The sequence below is a fragment of a genome, assembly GCF_019968955.1.
Source record: "MAG: Porospora cf. gigantea A chromosome Unknown PgA_NODE_937_length_9367_cov_667.341, whole genome shotgun sequence".
NCBI lineage: Eukaryota > Apicomplexa > Conoidasida > Eugregarinorida > Porosporidae > Porospora > Porospora cf. gigantea A.
In genome coordinates, this window is record NW_027151978.1 from 1 (window position 1) to 9,367 (window position 9,367).

Genomic DNA, 9,367 nt, shown 5'->3' on the forward strand with positions numbered 1-9,367 from the left:
GGCAAAGGAGCTGATCGCACAAGGAATCATAACTAAGGAACTCATCATCGAACAGTTCGATGAACTAAACAAGAACACAAATTCCAACACGACTTTCACCGAAGCCTTCAACGACTCCTTTTAAAGTCACTCGACTCCGTGAAATCTCGAACATCCTCCCCTCTTTTAAAGCTCACACAGGCCCTCCTCTGAACTCACTCCGGAAACCACCCCCCACGAGGCATTAGAAGACACCTCAAGACTACCACTAGATCTGTGCGTGGCGTCATATGAAGTGTACATAAACTCTTTCTTACTAGATTACTAGGATCGGCATAGTAGAGCGACATAATCGGCGTATGGATAACTGAGTACTCTGCGAGTCCTGTCCCCTTCAGAAGGCAGTGAGATCGGATTTGCTCCACCAGCGTGTCCATAATCATAAGAAACAGAGCCGGAGACAAAATTCCGCCTTGAGCGACTCCGAATTTCTGCCAGAAGAATTTTGTGCTGATTCTTGGGCGCAAGCTGTTGCCTGATTTTGTCCTTTTGCTCTGAGGGAGTGGAGTCAGTAGCTCTTTTGATCTGCCTCCATATTTGGTCCTTGTCCGCTGTGTCGAAGGCCGTCCGGAGATCGAGCGTGCACATGAGGCTAGGTTCCTCGGTAAGATAGTCATGCGCCTGTTTCATGGCCATGTCTGTGGACCTTCCCTTGCGGAATCCAAACTGACTCGCTGTGGGTGTGTAGAATTTGTGGAGCCTTTTCAACGACTTTGCGAGGGCATGAGTATGCCTGTGGCAGTCTGGGGTCTTTGTTACCGCTTTTCCGGATTGGCCGGACCTCTGCTCGTAGCCATTGTCGGGGGAGCGTTCCTTCATTTCTGGCGCGAAGCCAGATTCCAGTGATCCAAGAGGCCGAGGCGTATGGGTTCAGTTTCAGCATTGCGTTTGATATGTCATCCGGTCCTGGTGCCTTCCGGGATCTATAGAAACACAACGTCTTCGTGCCGCAATCAAAATGGTATATCTAACAGCATCAAGACAACATACTCTGACGTGTAAAAGAGGTATTTTGTCCCGTTTGAGTGTTGGGGTATATAGGGAGGGTCCCGCCATTACGAAGAACACGTACGCCACACTGACGAATTTTTACACGCTTACGCTTACGCATGGTGGCAGAAAACCAGTCTTTGAACGTGTTCATTATCCCACGCAGTATGGAACCAGCCTTGGAACCTGTCCATCTCCTGAAACAGTAAATGCAGTGCTGGCCTGCAGTGAAATATTTTCACCGTGGCCGCTGGGTTCACCAACAGCACGTTCACCGCCAGGTCGGCGAGCTTGGCGCACGAGGCATCGTAGGTTGCCGACAATTTATGGTTCCTAGGGGATGTGCTCCAAGCCCGCTGCTTCCAGAAAATCGGAGTCTTTGTCCTTTTGTGGAGGCGTGCGATGAGGCGGAGTTGCATGCAGTCGTCCTGCACTCTGACCCAGATGCAGTGCTCCCGTACCGCCTCACAATTCTTGAGCTCCGGAAAATCCATCCCAGGCTTGACGTTGAACACCAACGAGATCAACGGCTTTCGGGTATCCTTGTACCGGCGTCTCCGGGACGTTCGGTTATCCCTGAACTTCATCCAGTCTCGTCTGGTACTCCACTCTTTCTCAGTAGATGTGGCGTACTTGCCACACATTATCAGAGCCACCTCTTGCGACTTCGGATGGGTTAGTCTCCAAAATCTTTCTAGGCAACTGGCAGCCGAAAAAAAATGTGGATGTCAGCTACCAGCGGTCAAACTGTCCAGAATCGCCATTGTCGAGCGATTCCGAAACTTTCAAGTTCAAGTAGAAAAAAGGTGCATTTCTGGCACCAAATAATTTCGGCAAATTCGATGACGAAATCTCAAAGATGCTCTTTGACTTCAGAGTTGACCCAGAACTCGGCGAAGGGTTTGGTGACGGCTATGTGCGGTTCCTGTATGAAGTGCACGGCTCAACTGGTCCACGAGCTCGACAGAGAGCTCCTTCACGCTCAGGAGGGAAATAGAGCGTTGCGTGAGCGGATCCGAGAGCTGGAGGCCGCCGCTGAGGTAGCGATGCATGGGAATTGAGATGCGGGGTCGGGAAATCCCACCATTCGAAGAGGCGGTACGCGTTACTGCATTGGGGTACAACGCGGGTTACCATTCCAAGACGTTGGTATCAGCTTTCCGTGCCTTGTACGGAAAGGAAGTGACGACGAAAAAACAGATGCCTTGATGTTGAACCTGCCTTGTATAACTTGCTGAACCTGCTCAGTTTTTTTCTCGAGCTACGTATTCTTTTTTCTTGGTTTGCGTTATTATGCGCTCACCACATGGAATTGTTTCGTCAGGACACTTCCTTGAGTGGTTTGGTATGTAACCCCCATACTCTATTAGCCACCTTCAATCGTATTCAACACCAAGGCCACCAAGCTCAACGTCAGTTTCATGGTATCCGTTGCGGAGGATTGACGTTCCTATCCAAAACAAGCCTCCCAGCAGGATGAATCGCACCAGAAGAACTGAGGAATGGGTTCGGGCTTCTCGTACTTCCAAGGTAGAGGTATGTGAAAACGCGTGTTTCCACGTTTTCCGAATCCAAACGTTCCCTACAAAAACCCGTCATGTTCCGGTGGCACGTCAAGCTTCTCAAGCGGCCCACCCTGAAAACCTTCATCCTGTGCATCATATGCGTTATGAGCATTGTCAGTGTCGTCTCAACCAGATCAAGGTACAAACACCCGACTCATGGTCTTCGGAGGCACGCAGAACGACGCACCGTGCCAGAACCACCGATCGCAACGTCCCTCAGTCTGGTAATACCGTGTGCCTTCTCCGATGCCGTGTTCCTGCCTCGGCTGTTGGAATCCATTGCACACCAGACTCTCTTACCTACTGAGACGATCGTGGTGTTGTCGACAGAAGGAAATCCACATGCCAGGCAGCACGTAGAATTCATGAACAGCTCGGAAGCAGTAACCCTTCGAAGCATGATTGACTCTCAATATCTGGACCCGCCAGACGAAGCCCCGGGTGCCAGACGATCCGATCACCAGGTGCTGCACGACCTTCTTGACTACCTGGACTCAGCTGGAACGAACCTCTCATCGCTCCCAAATATTCGGATGGTAATCGCCCACGAGCCGCTGTTCGCTGGTCTCTCTCGCAAACTGGGCGTCGACGTGGCCAATGGCAACATCGTATCATTTTTTGACATGGACGATTATATGCATCCAAGGCGGATAGAAATAGTGGATCGCGTATTCAGAGAACACCCAGACCTTGACGTATTCTTGCATGGCTACCTCTACTGTCAACTCTATGACTGTCCCAAGTTGTACGATGACTGGACACCTACCTTAACGCGCCTTGTTATTCCGGAAGAGAGAGAAGACTTTAAAACGGCCGCAAAGGGGATCAATGAAGACTGGTTCAACCGTTGGGTGCCCTGGGACTTTGAGCTCGTCAAAAGCAGGCTTCCCAAGGGCGACAGAGAACCGAACGAAACAGAAGGCTTCGAATGGTTCTTCCCGTTGCACATGCGATTGCCGAACTCTATGGACGGTTGGTATCACAACGGCTGGATTTCACTGAAGCGCGAGGTGGCCCGTGAGGTCCCCTTTCCCAGCACTCCCGTAGGGCCCCTAGTTCGAAACAATGCAGAGAGGCCAAGACTCACAGTATGTGTGGCGCCTGTTGAAAGCTGGCAAGAACGTTACGGCGGTGCCTTTGCAGCTGGGAGCGTACACTAGGCCAAGCGGCGTCAAAAGACGCCTGATCGTCAAGAAGTTCTCAAAGCCAGAGTTCAAGTGATCGTTGTGTTGTTGCCTCTTTAATGTCAGCTCATTCCATCATCAGCTGGTTGCTGGGTGCTCTTTGTTTCCAGTGAGCGGAATAACGCTTTTCTGAAAATGGAAGGGAACAGCGTCTTCGATGAGGCATTAAAGCCTTACATGCGCACTCCAAAGCAGATACTTAACAACTGGTGCGCAAAGCGTCATCTGAAGGTGCAGTTTCAGCGAGACTTCGTCGTCGTTCCTCACCCGAAGGACCCAGCTAAGAACCAGCGTGTTCGGATTCCCAAAACATTCGACAGCAAGGTGAAGAATGAGCAGTGAGGATGGGCGTTGGATATCACAGTCATGGAGCGCTGGTAATGATGAAATCGCTGGATCCTTCCATGCCGTTGGAAAGGTCGCTACCCGCGCCTTTTAGGCAGTTGTGGACAGGTGGATGTAGGGTACGGTTCAAAACAGAAATGCCAAGGGAGTCGCAAACGATGCCATCAAAACATGAAACAAACATGCGACAGCAGCAACAACGAGAGCGTCAGAATGAGAAACAGTGCAAGCGGGATATCCAGGACACGGAGAAGCTTCGCGTGGCGATGTCTAGCCATATCCGAGAAAAGTGCTCGGTGCTGTTCCAGGATTTGTGCCATTCTGTTCAGAATCGGCTGATTCCACCTTCGTGGTTTGTACCCACGTCATCATCGCGGAGTGACATGAGTCGTAGGGTGACTGAGGCTCTGACAGAGTTGTCATTCGTAGACCTGCCCCACCAACGCACGTTGAAGCAGCTGGGTTTGCTGCTGGTATCCGTCAGCATTTGTCGTTCTCACGCCAGACCTACGAGTTTGAATGGGACCGTGTGGATGCTGCTAGATGCCTTGTGTCTTTGCACTCCCGAGGATACTCTTCCTGCCTTTTTGTCCCCCCGAGGCCGAGCGATCGAGACCACTATTCACAAGGGGACCGGTCCTACGATCGCCTCCAAGGGTGATGGTCGCAGGGGAGTCTTTGTGGAGGGCTCCGTTGAAGGAGTGCTGCTACCACTGTTTCCGCTTGACTACGATGTCGACTCGTCCTTAGTCGGAGAGAATTGGGAGTGCCTGTGCATAGTGGAATGCGATGCAAGAAAACAAGCGGATGTAATGGTGGTGCCCCTGACGGAGACCCTCGGGTTGGATGTAAGACTCGACTTGTGCTTCGAGATGGTCTCATCCCGGCTAGTTGCGTGGGTGGCCTCGGAGACATTGCCTCAAACCGACGGAGATGTGCTCCTTCTGCAAGCGTTGGCATACTACTCATGCCTGGTGTCTGCCTTCTCTGGCGATTCCGCGGTGTTCAATGTCCTTTCCACAATCCGGAGCCTGCCCGTCCGGGCCGACTGGGAGACGTTGGACGCCTTTGTGAAGGAGGAGGTGCGTGTTGTGTCTGGAAAGAGCATCGAGGTGGGTTTCGTGCAGTGGTTAGACTCTCTGGGTAACGAGAGCTCCGAAGCACAGGTGAAGGAGGTCAAACGGAAACCTCCACCGCGAGCCCGCAAACGAACGTTGCCAGTGCTGCCGCCCGCGGAATTATCACGAGGAATGGATACGTCTTTCCTGCCCGTCAGACAACGAGAGAGTCAGATCAGAACCCTTGTCGAATCCAACAGAGTCGTGGTTATCAAGGGAGAGACGGGCAGCGGGAAGTCTACACAAGTCCCCCGCATATTGCTGGAGATGATCGCCAACGGGTCCACTAGGCCTATTTACTGCTCACAACCACGACGGCTGGCCGCCTCTAGTCTCTATGCCCGAGTTTCCCAGGAGGTAGGGCATCCCGGTGCTGTCGGTTATGTTGTGCGTGGGGAAGGGCATCAGGTGTCAGGGAAAACACGCCTGCTCTACTGCACCCATGGTATTCTACTCAAACTGCTGGTGGAGTGTCCGATGGAGTTGGAGTTTGTGGTCGTCGACGAGGTCCATGAGAGATCGACGGATGTCGACCTTCTTTTGTTACTGTTGAAGCTAACTCTGAAGTGGAATCCCAATCTCAAGGTTGTCGTCATGAGCGCTTCGGTGGATGCCCGAGTGTTCAGACAGTACTTCGGGCAGTCAGCTGCTGCCATTGAGATCGAAGGTCGCACTTTTCCAGTGCAAACCCGGTTCCTTAACGACCTCGAAACACTGCCGCGTGTAGAGCCTTGCGACCGGTGCTTTGCGGATGGCTTGGTGTGCCAACAAGACCGCGTCGCTGTGGTGAAGGCGGTTGTGGAGGACATCGTACTGAACACCAAAAAACCGGGATGCATCCTCGTCTTCGTACTGGGTGTGGAAGAGGCCCAGTCTGTTAAGCAGGCTCTTCTCTCTATGAGGGAATGCGAAGTGCTGCTGTGCTACAGAGGGCTGGACCCCAAAGTACAAAACCGCGTCTTCGAAAATCTGAAGCCCAAGTGGAAGATAGTCGTGGCAACAAACATCGCCGAAACATCCATCACCATCGACGATGTATCCCATGTGATCGATACAGGCCTTCACAAGGTTCCAGGCTACAGAGACGATGGCATGGTATCCACATTGCTGCCGAGGTTCATTGCCAAGGCAAATCACCAGCAGCGAATAGGCCGGGCGGGCAGGGTGAGCTCGGGGAAGGCCTTCTGCTTGTACAGCCGTGCGCGGCTAGAAGCAACAGAGGACGCAGTGGCGCCTGAGATCGTATCCACGACATTCGAGGGACCCCTACTCAAACTGATGACAATGGTGACGGCAGAAACACCCATAGAGCGTCTACTGTCGATGCTACTGTCGTCGCCAAGCGAATACAAGGCGAAAACCTCTCTAATGGTCCTTGAGAGCCTCGGTTTCGTCAGCGTCCAGGACGGGATGTGGCAGCTAAGTAACCAGGGCAAACTCGCCTCACAGCTCCCAGTCGACCCGCGCATTGCCAAGTGTATCATCATGTCTGACTACCTGGGCGTTCTGGAAATTATGACACCGATTGCAGCGATATTGCAAGGCACATTCCCGTTTGCCAGGCTGAAGGAAACGAGAATTCCGGCCATCGGCTGCTGCGACTTCGTGACACAGTACCTATTCTACCGAGAGTTTAAAAAGAGTAAGAATCAACTCCAGTGGTGCGAGGATAACGGAGTGTTGTACAGGGCGTTCGTTGAGGATTCCTTTGCGGAGCGAAATATCAGAAAGTCGCTGTCCTCCATACGCAAGACGCCTGTGAGCTCAGAGCTTCCCGATGTCTCCTTTAGAGACGTCAAGTGTCTCAAAGCTGCGTTGGCTTCTGGTCTGTATCCCTTGGTGGCCAAGTTTAAGAGACCAGAGGTGCGCTACATGAAGGTCGCTGGCGGGGCAACAAAAGTGGAGCCCTCTCTTGAAGACATCACCCTGCTGTGTCCCAGATGCCCCATTAAAATCTACGAGACAGCGGCAGACCTGCCTCCGCAGTCCAGCCGAGACCAGTTCTTAGATATCCATAAGGTATACCTCGGACGGAAAAGCTTGAACAGGGCCGAAGGACACATGCACTCCCAATTCATGCTCTTCTATGAGAAGATGGATACTGGTAAGGCCAGTAACATTGGAATCACGACTCCACTTGGCGCTTTTCCTCTGCTGATCGGGGGAGCGTTTCGGCTGGAAAGCCGGCTGCGGCCGGGAAAGAGCCACGAGTGCCTTGTGGACCGGTGGTTTGTTGTGGACACTCCGGGTCAGACGGCCGCGTTCGTGCGAGTACTACAATCAGTTCTACAGGTATGCCTGGACCATTTTTTGTGGCAATCGTACAAGGATATCGACCCTCCCACGACTACTTTGTGTCAATTGCCTTCTGATCCCGAAGCCGCAAGATCCCTCTTTGTGCAGCTGTTGGAATATAGTGGCGTTTCTGGTTCTGAATGAAACATCAGGCAAAAAAGCCCCGAAATTGTGGGGCGCTAATAGTATTGATCTGCGGATCTCCACGGTCGACATATATTTTGGGGATACTAGGTGTCCCACCGTAGGCGTACGGCAGGGCTGGCTGCATCAAGGGTACAAGAGTCGCTTACCGGTGGCAATGTGGTCCTAGTGAGGACAGCGCCGTGGTCGCATCGCCCCGAGGATATGCGAGCCATGTGAAGCATCTTCTCCCTCTCGATTCGATAGGCCCTAACTCGGCCTGCGATGTCCGAGAAGACCTGTTGCAGGCGTACTTTGTGTCCGGGAAGCCAGGTAGTGTCGTTGAACCGTTCAACTTCATCCAGAGATTCGACGGACAGGGTGCACAGAGTTTCCAGCGTGTCGAAGCCAGCGGCTGTGAAGTGCGCCGCCATCTCGGGAGGAATTTTGCAGTAGTTGAAAAACTCTACGACTTGCATCCTATCTCGCTCCAGAAAGGGTCCCGCATTCCAGATCTGCGCGAATCCGTGAAGGTGCTGGGGATAGTGACGGCAAAGGAAGTCCACCAGAAAGAAGACCTGATTGGCCGGCTGTTTCTCCGCTACCTCCTGCCGAAGCCGGGCGAAGAGCTGCTCCAGGGGAACGAGCGCGGCCTGTGTGTCGGTTCCAGTGTCGGACATGCGAATTGCACACTTTGGTGCACGAAGATACGTAAGAGCTCACAAATGTAGAACTCTCTAAAAGTGGCATATCGGCTCAAATTGCCGCTCACGTGGGCTGGAGTGATGCCGCTCAATGGCATAGTTCACGTGATGCCGCGCGTAGCCCGCGGGAAATTTGCCCACCCCACATCAGTAAGAAGATGAAATGATTCGGAATAACCAACAAATGCTGTCGTTCACCATCCTATTTGCCTTGAGCTACGGGTCTGTGTTGGAAGACGCAGCAATTAAGGGTGTCAACCTCGTTGCAGAGGTTGAATCCGAAATTCATCGTCTATTGGATGGAGGTGACGCCACAACTGAAGTTCCTGTACTTTTTGAGGAGACAACGGATTTGAGAACGGTTGAAGAGACATCAACAGTCGAAGAAAGTCTGGAGACTGCGCCGGTGTCGCAGACTGTCGCGGAAATGTCTGAGGCGGAGACTACGGTAATGGTTTCGCAGAGTACGGCAACTGTTGCGGAGATGATGACGGAAGCCACCACGACAAATACCGCTGAAGAGACCGTAACTCTGTCATCCTCATCACCACTATCCGAAAGTGCAAACCAGTCTGTCTCCGCCCTCACGGTGAGCCTCTCTGCAACACCAGTGGCTTCCAAATCTGCGGAAGCGCTGCAGTCCAGCGAAGCGACATATGAAGAAACCACAACTGAGGAAGGCGGCTTCCTAGCTAGCACGCGTAAACGGAATAGCGCAACCAGGTTCGGTGGGGTTTTGGCAAGCATTGCCGTTGCTTTGTTGTAGTGTTTGAACGTTTTAAAGCTATTTTGCTGCAGCCTCGAAATTATGACACCGAATTCGGGCTGCAGAATTTGTGACATGATTTCAGAGTCCCGCCAAAGACACATTTATTCCATCACTAGTCTCATATTATTATGTATGTATCAGCGGAGTATGTGCGATGAAATAAGCTAATGAACGTGGCGTGGAAGCCCACGAGACACCTCACCGGCAGCTATAATTCCCGAATTTCCAAATTCTA

General features: G+C 52.3%; 5 protein-coding genes across 9 annotated transcripts; 3 read left to right on the plus strand and 2 right to left on the minus strand.

Moving 5' to 3' along the window:
- Nucleotides 1-1,142: 1,142 nt before the first annotated feature.
- KVP18_002465 (uncharacterized protein) lies at nucleotides 1,143-1,673 on the minus strand (the record flags this gene model as incomplete). Its single annotated transcript, XM_067953352.1, has 1 exon — nucleotides 1,143-1,673. The coding sequence occupies one exon, from the start codon at nucleotides 1,671-1,673 to the stop codon at nucleotides 1,143-1,145; it is 531 nt and encodes a 176-aa protein (XP_067805630.1).
- A 953-nt stretch (nucleotides 1,674-2,626) lies between these two features.
- KVP18_002466 (uncharacterized protein) lies at nucleotides 2,627-3,815 on the plus strand (the record flags this gene model as incomplete). Of its 2 annotated transcripts, XM_067953354.1 has the most annotated exons (2): nucleotides 2,627-3,682; nucleotides 3,738-3,815. In XM_067953354.1, the coding sequence occupies 2 exons, from the start codon at nucleotides 2,627-2,629 to the stop codon at nucleotides 3,813-3,815; spliced, it is 1,134 nt and encodes a 377-aa protein (XP_067805632.1). The 2 variants fall into 2 exon arrangements, with proteins under 2 accessions (XP_067805632.1, XP_067805631.1); XM_067953353.1 differs by having other exon boundaries at nucleotides 2,627-3,754.
- Nucleotides 3,816-3,913: 98 nt separating this feature from the next.
- On the plus strand, nucleotides 3,914-7,680 carry KVP18_002467 (uncharacterized protein; the record flags this gene model as incomplete). 3 transcript variants are annotated; one of them, XM_067953357.1, is made up of 2 exons in its annotated part: nucleotides 3,914-4,116; nucleotides 4,143-7,680. In XM_067953357.1, 2 exons carry the CDS (start codon nucleotides 3,914-3,916, stop codon nucleotides 7,678-7,680), a joined length of 3,741 nt encoding a protein of 1,246 aa, XP_067805635.1. The 3 variants fall into 3 exon arrangements, with proteins under 3 accessions (XP_067805635.1, XP_067805633.1, XP_067805634.1); XM_067953355.1 differs by lacking the exon at nucleotides 4,143-7,680 and having other exon boundaries at nucleotides 3,914-4,120; XM_067953356.1 differs by lacking the exon at nucleotides 3,914-4,116 and having other exon boundaries at nucleotides 4,306-7,680.
- Nucleotides 7,681-7,766: 86 nt separating this feature from the next.
- Nucleotides 7,767-8,339, minus strand: KVP18_002469 (uncharacterized protein; the record flags this gene model as incomplete). Its single annotated transcript, XM_067953360.1, has 1 exon — nucleotides 7,767-8,339. One exon carries the CDS (start codon nucleotides 8,337-8,339, stop codon nucleotides 7,767-7,769), a length of 573 nt encoding a protein of 190 aa, XP_067805638.1.
- Nucleotides 8,340-8,526: 187 nt separating this feature from the next.
- On the plus strand, nucleotides 8,527-9,129 carry KVP18_002468 (uncharacterized protein; the record flags this gene model as incomplete). 2 transcript variants are annotated; one of them, XM_067953359.1, is made up of 1 exon in its annotated part: nucleotides 8,527-9,129. In XM_067953359.1, one exon carries the CDS (start codon nucleotides 8,527-8,529, stop codon nucleotides 9,127-9,129), a length of 603 nt encoding a protein of 200 aa, XP_067805637.1. The 2 variants fall into 2 exon arrangements, with proteins under 2 accessions (XP_067805637.1, XP_067805636.1); XM_067953358.1 differs by having other exon boundaries at nucleotides 8,548-9,129.
- Nucleotides 9,130-9,367: the final 238 nt, after the last annotated feature.